Source organism: Panthera uncia, assembly GCF_023721935.1.
Source record: "Panthera uncia isolate 11264 chromosome C1 unlocalized genomic scaffold, Puncia_PCG_1.0 HiC_scaffold_3, whole genome shotgun sequence".
Taxonomy (NCBI): Eukaryota; Metazoa; Chordata; class Mammalia; order Carnivora; family Felidae; genus Panthera; species Panthera uncia.
This window is the reverse complement of record NW_026057584.1, coordinates 1,404,780-1,418,452: the sequence shown is the minus strand read 5'-3', so window position 1 is coordinate 1,418,452 and position 13,673 is coordinate 1,404,780. Positions and strand designations below refer to the sequence as shown.

Below are 13,673 nucleotides of genomic sequence, written 5' to 3'. Positions count from 1 at the left end.
TGCAGGGGCGCTTGAAGGTCATTGGAAGCTCCATTTCTTAATTTGTGAACGTGCACATGACTGTACATTTAAATCTATTCAATACTTTATTAAAACACTGAACCATGAAGAACTCTGCCAAATGTCGCTGGGAGTCGAGACGGTGCCCGTTAGGTGCCTGCCGGGGTGCGGACTGCCCACGGTGGGGTCCGGACCTCAGTGTCTGAGCATCGCAGGGGTTTGAGGAGCTAGACTCCGCATGAGGACACCTCCTTCAGGAGGATCTGACCTGCGCCACCACACGGTCCTCTGGCAGGGCTTGGCGGACAGCTGGGACCACGGCGGAGGCCCGGTCTCTCATCTAGACTGCGCCTCTGGCTGCCACGCGGGGTGGCTTTCCACAAGCCTGCAACGTGGCTTCCGGGAGTACAAGCCCCACCGTGGTGGGAGCTGGCCTACGAGAGGAGGCTGGACCCCACTCAGCTCAGCACATATGTGCTGGAGGAAGTTAAAGTGGACAGGTGGGCACGGGTGGGGCTGGCAGGGAGCAGCCTGCTATGGGCGGACTTGCAGGATGGGCAGGCGGGGAGGGGAGAGCAGAGGTGGGGTGCTCCAGGTGAGGGTGAGCAGATCTGAGAGCAGGGCCCATGAAACTATGTGTGTGCATGTGCGCGCGTGTGTGTGTCTGTGTGTGTGTGTGTGAGAGAGAGAGAGGTGCAAAATGAACAAACCTTTTGGAATCTCTAAAAGAAGAGTTTTGCTTGAACCCAAGTTAGAACAACTGCCCAGGAAACACGCCTTCGCAGGGAAGAAAGGCGTCTAGAGAATGAACGGTTTTACAGGGTTATATACTTTTCACATCTTGTAAAAGCTCCAAAGATTGGAGATTAGCGCGTAGCAGGAATCCTGAGTTCTACCATCGAGGGATGCGGGAGGTAGCAGCATCGGTCCATGTGTGAGGGACAAGATGGTTTTCCTGCAGGTACTTGTTCACAAGGCAAGTGCACAACATGGGCCACAAGCCAGGCTTTTGGGTTTGAACCAAAGCTTGATTTCTTTCTAAGAAGAAATCTAAAATGGCTTCGCTTGTATATCAGGCCTTTAAAGAGTTTGTCTCTCATCAAAACACACACATGGGGCACCTGGGTGGTGCAGGCGGTTACGTGTCCGACTCCCGATCTCAGCCCAAGTCGTGATCTTACGGTTCGTGGGACCCGGCCCCACGTTGGGCTCTGTGCCAAGCATGGAGTCTGCTTGAGATTCTCTCTTGCCCTCTCTCTCGGCCCCACCCCTGCTCACGCACCCGTGCTCACCGTCTCAGAATAAATGAACATTTAAAAACAAAACAAAAAACCAACACAAAATTCTGGAAAGAGAATCTCGGACTCCAGATTTTTAGAATAAGCGAGTATCAAGTAAAAACTCAAGGCTTACTTCACGACTCCTTAATGCTTGGCTCTAACCCTGCCCTAACACAGTCCTAACCCTGACCCTGACCGCCCTCTGACCTCCCCCTCACTCCGGCTCTAGGCCCAACCTCAACCTTGGAGGGGCCCACTCTCCTCCCTCTCCCCAGTCGCCGTCGCCCTCACACCCCGACCGTGCGCCCCCTCCCCACCTCTGTGGCCCTCCCGCCCCCCACGGCCCACCCGTGTCTGACGGTCAGCTCAGCGCCCTCGCCGCTCCTTCCCTGGCCTTCGCCCCAGGTGCGTGCTGCATCCTCAAGTCTGCGCTGGGCAAGAGCCCGGGCTGGGCGTTCCGGTTCTCTCCTCTGCTCACCCCCGCACCCTCAGGCCAGTCCCTGCCCCACCTGGGCCTCAGTTTCCCACCTGGGCGGCGCAGGTTCGGAGCCGGGGCCGCGGCGGCTGGTGCCCAGGTGGGTGATGGAGGCAGCCCCGCCCCCCTCCAGACTCCCCTCCAGACTCTTGCCTTTGATGCCCTGCCCTGCAGAGCGGCCCCAGACCGGGCTTTGCTGCTTGCACCCCTAGGGCGTCACTTACTGTATCCCACGCCCTCTGGGGCTCTTGTCACAGGTGGCGAGCTCCACGTGCTTCTTCAAGTTCAGGTGTGATGTTTGTTTTTGGCAAGCTACTCGACACATGAAGTGACAGGTCGTTGGTTTTTAAGTTTAAGTGCAAATTCATGGATTTAAGCGATTTTTTCGAGTTCCAATTCATGGAAATGATCCTCCTATTGATATTCAGATCATCTTGTCTCTGGCCAGTGGGAGCGAACTCGAGGTCACTCCTGAGTCCTCTAGACAGTGGCGAAGAGTCTGGATCTGCTTCGTTCTCTAGGGCGAAACGCAAAATCCAGGCTCATTTTATACATGTTCTGACCCAGGCCTGAGAGCGTCCGCTGCCCTCAGGAGCCCCTCTTTCTCTTCAGGAGAAATGATTCCTAGAGACCAAAATCTGGATGTTTAGGGTGCTTGCTTTTAGGTCTTGTCAACGGACAGAATTCAGATACTAACTTTTCTTTTTAAGATAGAACACAGTACAAGGATATACTGATACCTTTCACTCAAATTCAGAGCTACATACTTAAAAACTTCTGTTAACATTTATTTATTTTTGAGAGACAGAGACAGAGCGTGAGCAGGGGAGGGGCAGAGAGAGAGAGGGAGACACAGAATCCGAAGCAGGCTCCAGGCCCCGAGCCGTCAGCACAGAGCCTGACGCGGGGCTCAAACTCACGAACCGCGAGATCATGACCCGAGCCGAAGTCGGACGCTCGACTGACTAAGCCACCCAGGTGCCCCTCGAGGTCTAGCTTCTATTCCTGTCTCCCTTCTCCTCCTCCCCACCTGTTCCTCATAGGTAATGATTTAATTTTAAACAAATTTATTGGCTTATCCTTCCATTTGTAAAACAGAAGCTGCTGGTGTGCTATAATAAATACGCATCAACACCATATTTCGTTCTTCAATCTATCCTGGAGAAAACCACTGAGTAATGGATAGAAATATTTCTCCTTCCTTTTTTACGACTTCCTGGTGCCCCGTGGTGTGGACGGCAAGCATCTCATGCCTCCAGGGCTTGACGGACAGACGTCCGGGTGGTTTCCAGGCCCCGCTTCACTACAGCACCGCGAGGGTAGACCCTCGAGCATCCTTTTCAGAACCCCACTGCTCTGTCGTGGGACAGATGCCCGGAAGTGTGGTCGCCGGGTCAAAGGGCAGGGCATCTCCAACGTTGCAGGATTGCCAGGCCCTCTCCACGGGGAAGATCAGTGGGCCATATCTGACGATGTTCCCCGCCTTCGATCGCTGCCGAGTGCTCGCACTTAGCTCATCTGACGGGGAGAAGCAGAATTGCCGTGCACTTTGAGTTCACGTTTCTCATTTGATGAGTGCGTGGGCCCCTTTTAGATCTCCAGTGAGTCCTCTGCATCTCACATCTCCTTTTCTGAGAGTCTGTTCCTGTCTCTTGTTGGCATCTCGCCGACCTCCAAAGGCAGAGGTCCTGGGCGGAGACAAGGACAGGGGCCGACACAGAATGCTGGGCAGAGCGCTGTAGGGTGAGGGGGCGGGGGCGGGGGCTCCCTGCCCCGGCATCACCTGGCGCTGGTAAAGCGGGCGCTTCTCGGCCCGCCCCAGACAGACTGGCTCAGACGAGCCCAAGCCGGAGGCCATCTGCCCTTGGAGGAGGGGAGGCAGGGAAAAGCCCTCCAGACAAGCCGCTTTCAAGGGAGGTGGCCCTTCCCCGGCTCGGCGGCCGGCGCTGCACCTTCACAGCTGACTCTCGGGCAGGGGTGAGCCGCTGCTCTCCGCCCATCTCAATCCTCAGCCTGGGGTCCACAGGCATGGAGCCCCCCCCAGCCCCCCACCTGCGCCCCAGCAGCACTGATTGAAAGAGGAGCCATCCCCGGGAGGATGGCCGCAGGGAGTGGGGAGGACTCCCCAGGCAGGGCAGGGAGCCCAGGGCCCAGGTCGGTTGGGGGGGGGGGGTGCAGGGAGACCGCAGCCCCAGGCGTGGAACCTGGGGTGGGGGGGCAGCCACCAGCCTTGCCTTCGGAGCCGTCTGGGGCTGAGAAAGGGGAAGGTGCCTGGGAGGGCAGAGGAGCACATCAGGGGTCAGCATGAGCAGGAAGAGGCGGAGAGGAACCTGCAGCGTTCCACCACTCACCCCACCCCCGCGTCCCCCAGGGGCTCCTCGAGGAGCCAGCCCAGGAGGAGGGGAGCAGGAGCTGTCGGAGTGAGCAAGCTGTCCCGGGCAGCTGGAGGCCGGCACCTGCCCGGGTCCCCGCTCACCCCCATCCCCCACGCCCTGTGCGTGCAGTGGCCGGCCTGCCGATGGGGCACTTTTGTCATCTTCGAGTGTCCAGATGTCCCGAGGCATCTTCCACCTCGGGGCAAAACGAGCAGAGGTGGCGGGAGGTGCCCCGGGTCCCTGGTCCCTGAGTGTCCAAGGGCACAGGTCGGGGGAGGCTGCCCACCGCTGCTGTTGAAGGGGTGGGGTAGGCAGGAGGACGGGCAGGGAGGGTGGCACCCACTATGCTCCTCGCTGAGCCTGTGCATCTGTGAGGCTGTGGGGTGGGGGTGGGGGCAGGAGAGCAGCCTGCCTCGACCCCTGGGGACCCTGTGCCCATGCTGCCCAGCCAGTGACAGGCCCTAGGATGTCACCAGCGGGAACAGCCCAGCCAAGGTCAGCAGACCTCAGGACCCCCTCAAGACCCCCCCCCCCCCCAGGACTCTCTCAGGATCCCCCCAGGAACCCCTCAGGCCCTCAGGCCCCCCTGAGAACTCTCTCAAGATGCCCTCACATTCCCCAAGTTGCCACAGTGTCCCTTGTGCTGTGGTGCCTTCTCCTGTCTGACAAGGCCCCCTTCCCCTCCTTGCTTGGGCCAAATCTCTGTCCAGGAAGGGCTGTGGACGTGCTGTCTGAGCGTCTGACTTGGCCCTGACCCTCTGTCCCAGGGAGGCCGAGCAGAGGCGCTTCCTGGGCCCAGGGCCAAGGGTTGGGAAAGGGGCTCCAGGGGCAAATGTGGCTGAAGGCAGGGTCTGTCTGGGGCATGGAGGGTTCACAAGGGGACGCCGAGGAGAAACGCAGGGAACAAGACCAGGAGCACCGCGCCGGGCACAGCCAGGGCTGCCCGCCCAGGGCTCCGGGGTGCGCATCCCGGAGGCGGGGCCTCTGTCCGTGGGGTGTCGGCGTGTGCCGACTGGTCATGGGCAGCGCGAGAGGCCGGAGGCCGAGTTGTGTCCTGAGCGCCGGCTGTCCGGCCCGAGGCCCGTAAGGCTGTTCTGCCACCCCAGATGTGCCTGCGGGTCCCTGGGAACAGGGTGGCCATCCTCCGGTGCCCCCTCACAGCCTGTCCCCGCAGGCCTGGGCCTGGGGTTTTGGCTGGAGGCCGGGTGGGTGGGAGGCTCTTATCCTTGACCTTGCCTGCACCCCAGCCACTTCCTGTGGTACAGGGTGGATGCCAGAGGGAGCAGAGGGAGGGATGTCAAGGGGGCAGTGTGGCCAGGAAGGTGTCACCGCCCCCCCCCCCACTTCCTTCCCCTGGGGAGTCGAGGCTGGTTTCTGAATGCCAAGGGAAGACCCCAGGCTGAGGACACTGGGAGAGAAGAAGCCCTCTTAATGGGGGACAGTGCCTGGGGGTGACCTAGGGACAGGCCCATGCAGTTCGAGAGTGTTAGCAAGTGACAGGGCCTCATTTTCCCGGAGGCAGAGGGACCCTGGCTGCCAAGTGGAGGAGGGGCCCGAGGGGCCCGAGGAGGGGACAGGGCTGGAAGGGTCTGTGAAGAAGAGTGGGGGGGGGTCCCAAGGCTGGGCCCCCCAGCTGAGGAGGGGAGGGGGACTCGGGTGCGGGGGTGCTGGGGGCAGCTGACCCCTCCCGGGACCCCTCCAGCCCCTTGGCGTCCTCATCTGGCTCTGGGCCAGACAGGGGGAGGGGGAGGGGGAGGAGGTTCCCAGAGACAGTTGCTGGGGACAGGGGAACAGAAAGTGTCAGCGGTGGCAACGGCTTCCGTGCCAGAGGCCCGGCTGGTTCCACCCCCAGGTGCCTGGGGTTAGGCCGGGCAGGGGTGAGGCGCTGGCCTCTGGCACAGCATCCAAGGGGCTGCCGACAACTCGGGCGTGAGGGTTAACCATGCTCTGGTGCCACGTTTTCGTACTCGGAGGCTGATGCGCAAACCCACCGAGCAAAGGGTGAGCGCGGCCGGTGAAGGCAGGCTGGGGGGCCTGGCGTGCCTCGGCTTCAGGCTCCAACGTGGGGGGACCGGGAGGTCGTGAAAGACCCACCCGACCCCCAGTGTGGCTCGGAAGGTAGCCCCCTGGCCAGCTTTCGGCTCTGCTTCTCGGGGCTCTGCTCAGGCTCCCCCCGCCCCCCCCATCCCCGAACCAGAGGAAAGGGCCGTGGCTCTGTGCAGTCAAGCCACGCCCCTGCCCACTGTCAGCCTGAGGCTCCCTTCCTGCTCCTCCTGCAGCTTGCTCCCTCCCTGTCCCTGGCCACCTCCTCCTAGAAGCCTCCGGTCCTGCCCTCTGTGAACCCCCCAGGAGTCGGAGGCGATGTGAGTGCAGGGCCCCGCTCCTGGGGCGCCTGCCTCAGCGTTGTGCCCAGCGTGGTGCCCAGGCAGGGCCCAAGCGTGGGTGCAGAAGAGGGAGCAGACCAAGAGTAGACGGTCATTTTAGGTCAGAGTGGACGCACATTTTGGCTCAGGGAGTCGACCCTGGGCGGCCGCATTGCCCAGTGTCCTCAGGATCCTTTGCCCTCTTCCTAGGCGAGGGTCCTGAATGCCCCCATTCTCAGCACTTGGTTTCTGTGTGACCCAGGTGGGCAGGGGCGCGCTTCCCACCCCAGGAGGGAAGCCCCCCGGAGGCAGGGGCTCAGCGTTTCCTGGGCCCGCCCCTGGGCCCCATCCAGCAGCCTCCTGTGGAGTGACTCAGACTCCCGGGCTCACTTCCCTTGGAGGCTCCCAGCTCTCAGCAGGGCAGTGACGTGTCATCTTGACATCAGCCGAGTGGCCCTTTTCCCTCCAACCCCAACCATTCGGAGGGGCGGAGGGCCAGGAGGAAGGGGCAAGAAGGATCCACCACACGAGGGTTGCCACGTGGGTTCTGCGCGTGCAAAGCAGGAGCGGGGACTGGGACCCCAGGCAGGGGTGGCGGCCAGGGGGTGCAGGTCCCCTGAGCCCCAGTGCCCCGGCTGGTGGAGGCTCTCAGGGGCTCCGCGGTGGGTCTCGGGGCAGCGAGCCGGGCCTCGCAAGTGCTGCTTTGCGGAGGCCCGTCGCTATGGTTCGAGGCGGCCCGGCAGCCAGAGGACGGGCCTGGTCTGGCATCTGGAGCCTGCCCTGCGAGGTCAGGCCTCTTGAACCCGCGGGATCCAGTGGGGCTTGAGGGAAAGGACCCGGCCCCAGCCCCGCACAGGGAGGGAGCTTGGCGGAGGGAAGGTTCCGACGCCCCAGCCCACTCGGGGCAGACGCTTTCTGAGTCGAGGCCACTACTGTTTACAGGACGCCCGTGAGCCTAGAATCCGGCTTCTTCCTCGGCGGCACGCGTCGCCGGCTGGATTCTCCCTTCGAGGCCGCCGCCGACTGGTTAAAACGCTTTAGGGAGGCCTCACTCCGCACCAGGCACTGAAGTGGCCGACAGCAGGCGGGTCCCAGCCACAGGCAAGAACTGAGTACAGGGACGAGCTCTTCTAATTCATGAGAAATTCTATAAGGAAAACCAGACCGAACGGGGCGCTAGGAAGGGGTGGGGCCCCCAGAGAGGGGCAGAGAGGCGGGGGAGGAGGGGGAGGCAGGCTGGCTCTGGAGGGCTGTGCCTGGGGCTGCTGTGGTGGGGGAGGGGCCCTGGTCACAGGGCCAGGAGGCCCAGCCCAGCCACTGCCTTCTGGGGGCCTCGGTTGCTGCCTCCGCCAATGAGCAGGGGTGGTGGTGATGGCTCGGCGCAGAGAGAGAAGCCGCAACGAGGAGTCGGGTCCCTGCCACACTGTGTGTGCCGCGCCGGGCTAAGTGGGAGGGGGACGCGAAGGCTGGCGTGAGCTCAGAGTGGGGAGGTCGCCCCAGGAGGCCCCTGGAGCAGGGCCGCCCGTGCGTGCGCAGAGCCACAGGAAGTCGCCTGTCTGGGTTCGCACCGCCGGCCCGGAGGAGCCTCTGCGCCCACACACGTCGGTGGGTCGCGGCGGGTGTGACCCGGAGGGTGCCTGTGCGTGTGGCCTTCCCGCCGGGGGATGCTGGCCCTGGGGGCGGGGGACACCGACCTGCAGCCTCGGGGGGGGGGGGCCGCCCCCGGAAATGTCCCTCATTCTGCAGGGTGGATGGGTAGAGAGGCTGGGGTCAAAGGAGCGGGGTCAGAGGAACTCTCTCGGGTTGTTTCTAGGACGCCCCGTCTCCGCAGACGTGTCTGGGGAGGCCATGCCACTCCCCACTTCCCTTCCGAGAAACTACCCCGGCAGCCCTGAGCCGGCACAGGTGGCAGTCCCGGCACCTGCGCTCTGTCGTCCGCCAACCCTGCCACCTGCCTGCCTTAAGGTCGGGGGACGGTCGGCCAGGGCTGCCCCCACTTTCCCATCTGGAGCCGGGAAGCTTGGAGGTGAGGGGGTGATGGGGCGGTCTCAGAGGGAGTGAGCGTATGGTGGGGGGAGTCTCAGAGGGGGTGAGGAAATAATGGGGGGGTCTCGGAAGGGGTGGGGGTGTGATGGAGGTCTCTGGGGGGGGTGGGGGTGTGACGCGGGTCTCTGAGGGGGTGGGGGTGTGATGCGGGTCTCTGAGGGGGTGGGGTGTGATGGGGTCTCTGAGGGGGTGGGGTGTGATGGGGTCTCGGAAGGGGTGGGGTGTGATGGGGGGCCTCAGGGGGGTGAAGGTATGATGGTCTCAGAGGGGGTGAGGCTGTGGTGGGGTCTCGGAAGGGGGAGGGGAGGAGCTCAGGGGAGCATCCTGCCCGAGGTGCTTTGTGAGGACGATGATCTGGAAAGGAGAGCCGCCCTCCATGCGTGTGGGGGGGGGGGGGCATCCAGCGTGGGCAGCAAATGGGAAGCAACTGGGGTCCTCCTCCAGGGCCAGAACTCCCACCTCACTCGAGACCCTGAAACCCACTTTGTGGGCTGGGACCGGCGCTTGACAAACTAGGAGAGAAAATGTTTGCGCGCCGTATTCCCGCCGCGGGGATCTTGGCTCCGCGACGCTTCGGTCACCCACGCGCATCCGTCCTGGATCCTGGAGTATTTCTTGCGCGGGGCCCCGGCTCCAGAGGCCTCTACGGTGCTCAGGCCCCGGGGTCTGCACCCCAGTCCCTGCCCCAGGTCCCGCTCAAGGCGTCTATGGGGCCCCGGGGCCGTGGGGTGGGCCGGCCTCCCAGACCCGACCCCAGGCCCCTGTCGGGTCATTACAGAGGTGCCTCAGTGCAGAATCCAGGACACCTTTCCACTGGCGTGAGGAGGCAGACTGATGGCGCCATCAGGAAGGAAGCGGTACCCGGGAGGTGCCGCTCCCCTGCCCCCCCCACCCCCCAGCAGGAAGCTCCCAGCCCGTGTCACTCAGCGCTCTGCGCTGGCCGTGCGGCAATGGGGCCATTAGGACACTAGGACAGTGGGGGCCCTGCCCTGGACACAGGTCCCCACGCCAGGGCCAGACGCAGGCAGGACATGAGGTGCCATCGGTGGCTTCCGGACGGCCCTGTGCCACTTGGGCTGGACCCGTGACCTGACTTCCCAGGCTTGTGCGGGAGGCGCCCCAAGGGACACAGATGCGGGCCCCCCCGAGCTGGCCAAGTGTTCAGGACCCCACCGGTACCTTCAAAACCATGCCAAGCCCTGTCTGGGATGGTGAGGAGAGCTCGGGCCACACTGAGGCCAGCCTGTGAGTCATACTCCCAGACACCCAACCGCACGCGGCCCCGGGCATCTCATCCTGCCCCCCACCCCGCAAGGTCAGCTAGAAGGGCAGCAACCGTTCACCGCTGCTGGACCCGCCTCGGGTGGGGGGGTCCCACGGCGGCACCGTGACTCTGTGGGGCCTTGAGGTACCTTCCCAGCAGGTTCTAAGGAATCTGGGCGGGGGGGGGGGGGGGGGGCACACACACGCTGGGGGGGGGGGGGGGGGCTGCGGCCGCGAGGGCGGGGCAGGCAAGGAGGGAGGATCCCCGTGGTCGCTTCTGGTGGGCTCGGGGCCTGTGGAGCCTGGCTGGCTTGTGGTCTGAGGGGCCTCAGAACCTGGGTGTCACTCACAGAACAGAGAGAAGAGCAGACTCCTTAAAAACAACAAAAAAAGGAGAGCGCCTCGTCAGGGGCGCGGAGAGCGGAAACCATGGTGAAGGCTCATAAAACTTTGGTTGCTGGCAGGGCCGCCCTTTGAAAATTCCGGAGAGAAAATGGGATAATTTGGTGGAATATTTCTGTTCGAGCTGAAATCTGTGCTCCCGCTTCCCTAAAGGACTGTGGTCTGGAGGTTCCCAGGGGACTGTGGCTGAGGAAACGAGTCCCCCTCCCACCCACCCGGCCGCAGGCACTAATGAATCTAATGGTTCTAGATATTTCTTCTCTTCCTGTGTGGGGAGGGCTCAAGGCAGTAGAGCTCGCCCAGGACCCGCCCTTCCTTACCACCCCAAGCGCAGGGAGCACCCCTCCCCCCAGGGCCTGGTGCTCCTGGGGGCGGGGAGGCCATGCCCACCCTGCCCCTCCAGGCCCTTCCAGCTGGGGGAAGCGAGGTGGGGGCTTGGTAGCGTGTTCCCCGTGCTAGGCACTGGCACGCCGGTCACTCACACAAGTGCTCCATGACCCCACATGTGTGACACCAGAACCCCTTTGTGCTCAGGAGGCCAAGGCTCACCCAGCGCTCGGGTGAGTCCGGAGTCCAACCCCTACATCACAGGCCAGGCCCTGTGTCACGACCCCTGACCAGGTCCACCCCGGCCCTGGGGGACCGGTCCCAGCCCTCCTGGGCCGTGTCGTGGAGCTTGTCCAAGGGAGGGAGGGGACAGTGTGGGTGGTGGAGGGTGAGGCCTTAACAGTGGCCTTGATGATGATGGAGCAGGGGACGCCCCAGTGCCACCCGGAGGCCTGTTCTGAACCGTGGGTCTGGACCTCTGACCACAGAGGGCTCAAGGGGCCCTTGCGAGTGGACCCCAGGGCACAGCACTGGGGTGGGCGGGCACTCGGAGGGTGGTGGTGCCCGGGGTGGCACGGGAGGGAGGGGGGACGAGGGTGTTCTGGGGTTTCCTGGGGGGCTGTCCTGAGCCGCAGCCCCGCTGCCTAAACGGCATGTCAGCACCCCTGCAGCCAAAGACTGTGTGGGGGGAGGGGGGAGGGGGCAGTGGGCGGCCCTCAGCTCTCTCCTTGGAGCCACCTGGAGAGCGGCAAGGGCTGGGGCCAGGCTGGTTGCCCTTCGGGCTCCCTGTCCTGAGAGCTGGCACCGTGGGGGGCCCTCAGGATTTGGGCGCTGGCCAGTGGAGACTGAGCCCCTGAGCCCCTCCCACCTTCCTCGCCATCCAGGAGATCTGGTCCCAGCCCTGGGCTGGCTCACTGTGTGACCTTGAGCCCCCCTCAGGCCTCTGAAAGCCTCGGTTCCCCCACTTGTCCAGCGGGCAGGGGTGTGGCCCGGAGGGTGCTTCAGAGCCCCTGATGATTTCTAGGATTTTCTCTGGGAAGATGAGTTTTGGGCTACTGGATGTAACGGTGTGTGTGTGTGGGGGGGCCGTGCTCACCTCCTGCATCCCTGGCCAGAGGTGGGCAGGGCCTCGCTGGCCCCAGGGGCGCCCCCCCCCCCCGCCCCCGCCAGCCCTCCTCAGCCCTGCTTCTCTCCTGCAGCCCTAGGACCATGAACGGTACCTGTCACTCCAGTGAGCTCACCTGGCCCTACTGGGTCAAGAACGTCATGGACGCCTACGTGGGCCTGCTGCTGGCGCTGGGGCTGCTGCTCAACGGCCTGGCGCTGTGGGTGTTCTGCTGCCGCGTGCGGCGGTGGACGGAGACGCACGTCTACATGGCCAACCTGGCCGTGGCCGACCTCTGCCTGCTCTGCGCCCTGCCCTTCTTCCTGCATTCCCTGAAGCAGGGAGCCGAGGACACGCTGTTCTGCCAGCTCTCCCAGGGCGTCTACCTGGCGAACAGGTACATGAGCATCAGCCTGGTGACGGCCATCGCCGTGGACCGCTACGTGGCCCTGCGGCACCCGCTGCGCGCCCCCGCCCTCCGCTCCCCGCGGCAGGCCGTGGCCGTGTGCGTGGCGCTCTGGGCGCTGGTGACGGGCTCGCTGGTGCTCCGGTGGGCCCTGGGGGTGCGGGAGGGCGGCTTCTGCTTCCTGAGCGTCTCCCGGCAGAGCTCCAACACCACGGCCTTCTCCCTGCTGGGCTTCTACCTGCCGCTGGCCGTGCTGCTCTTCTGCTCCCTGCAGGTGGTCGCTGCCCTGGGCCAGGGGCCGGCCGCCCACACGGACCAGGCAGAGGCCACCCGGAGGGCCACCCGCATGGTCTGGGCGAACCTGGTCGTGTTCGTGGCCTGCTTCCTGCCCTTACACGTGGTGCTGGCGGTGCGCATGGCCGCGGGCCACAGCGCCCCCACCCCCGCCCTCTGCTACGCCCTCTACATCACCAGCAAGCTCTCGGATGCCAACTGCTGCCTGGACGCCATCTGCTACTACTTCATGGCCAAGGAGTTCCAGGAGGAGGCGTCGGCACTGGCCTCCATGCCCACCGCCAAGGCCCACAGGAGCCGGGACTCTTTCTCTGTGACCCTGGCCTAGGACGCAAGTCGCGGGCACGCGGGCCAGGTCCCGGGCTCTCCGGGAGGTGCTGCCTGCTGGGGGCGCCCCGGCTCACCGTGGATGGGGGCAGGCTCCAGGGGGCCTGGCAGGGTGGCGACGACCCAGGCACGGACCCTGCGGTGGTGACGCGCCCATCCCCGGGGTGGAAGAGGGTGGGAGGACTGAGCGGGGTCAACCCCTGGGGCCCTGCGATCGGGCCAACACCTGCAGTGCCCAGGGTCTGGTCACCCCGGGGTACTGGGGCGGACACTTGCTCTGTGCCTGGAGGCCTCAATGGCCAGCTTTCTGCGGCCAACCTATAGCGGTTGGAATAAAGGTGTTCCCCTGACCCTGTCAGGGCTGTGTGTGTGTGTGTGTGTGTGCGTGCGCATGTGTGTGTGCATTTGGACACGCGTGTGCTGTCCATACTCGGATGGTGGGAGGTAGGAGGGCCGGGGCGTCTTCCTAGATGGCCAGCCACTTGGGGGCTCTCCTTGGGTCCTCCCACCTGCTCCCACCCCGCAGCACGCCCAGCCACCTGGAGGGCCGGGGGGCGGCGCTGCTCTCTCCCTTGCCGAGGCAGGGCCAGGGCCCCTCGACCCCTCGTAGGGGCTGCACAGCCAGCCGCACTAGCCTGGGGGTGGGCTAGGGGCGGTGAGGAACCGGCCGAGGTCTGTCGAGGGGGCACACTCCCCTTGTGCTTCCTTCAGGGAAGCTGGTGGCCCTGCCTGGTGGCCGCGGGGCCCGGATACCCGCCCAGGCGGAAGTGTGGACGCCCAGCCTGGTGTGCGCTGTGCCCACCTCTCCTCTGCCTCCCTGCGTGGGACCCCGGGCATCCACCCTCGAGCTGGAGCAGCCAGAGCCTTCCAGGGGCCGCCCGGGGTGCTGGTCCAAGCAGGGCCTGTGTTCAAACCCCACCCCACCTACATCCCCGGGCACCAAACAGCTTTCCCTGTCCTGTTCTTTCTTCCGCGTGTGTGATCAGAGCCAGAATGGCAGCCGTGTCCTG

The 13,673-nt window shown here is 64.4% G+C and overlaps 1 protein-coding gene across 1 annotated transcript; it reads left to right on the top strand.

Moving 5' to 3' along the window:
- Positions 1–11,603: 11,603 nt before the first annotated feature.
- Positions 11,604–13,089, top strand: LOC125910995 (G-protein coupled receptor 35-like). Its single transcript, XM_049614536.1, has one exon. The coding sequence runs from the start codon at positions 11,741–11,743 to the stop codon at positions 12,662–12,664; it is 924 nt and encodes a 307-aa protein (XP_049470493.1). The 5' UTR covers positions 11,604–11,740; the 3' UTR covers positions 12,665–13,089.
- Positions 13,090–13,673: the final 584 nt, after the last annotated feature.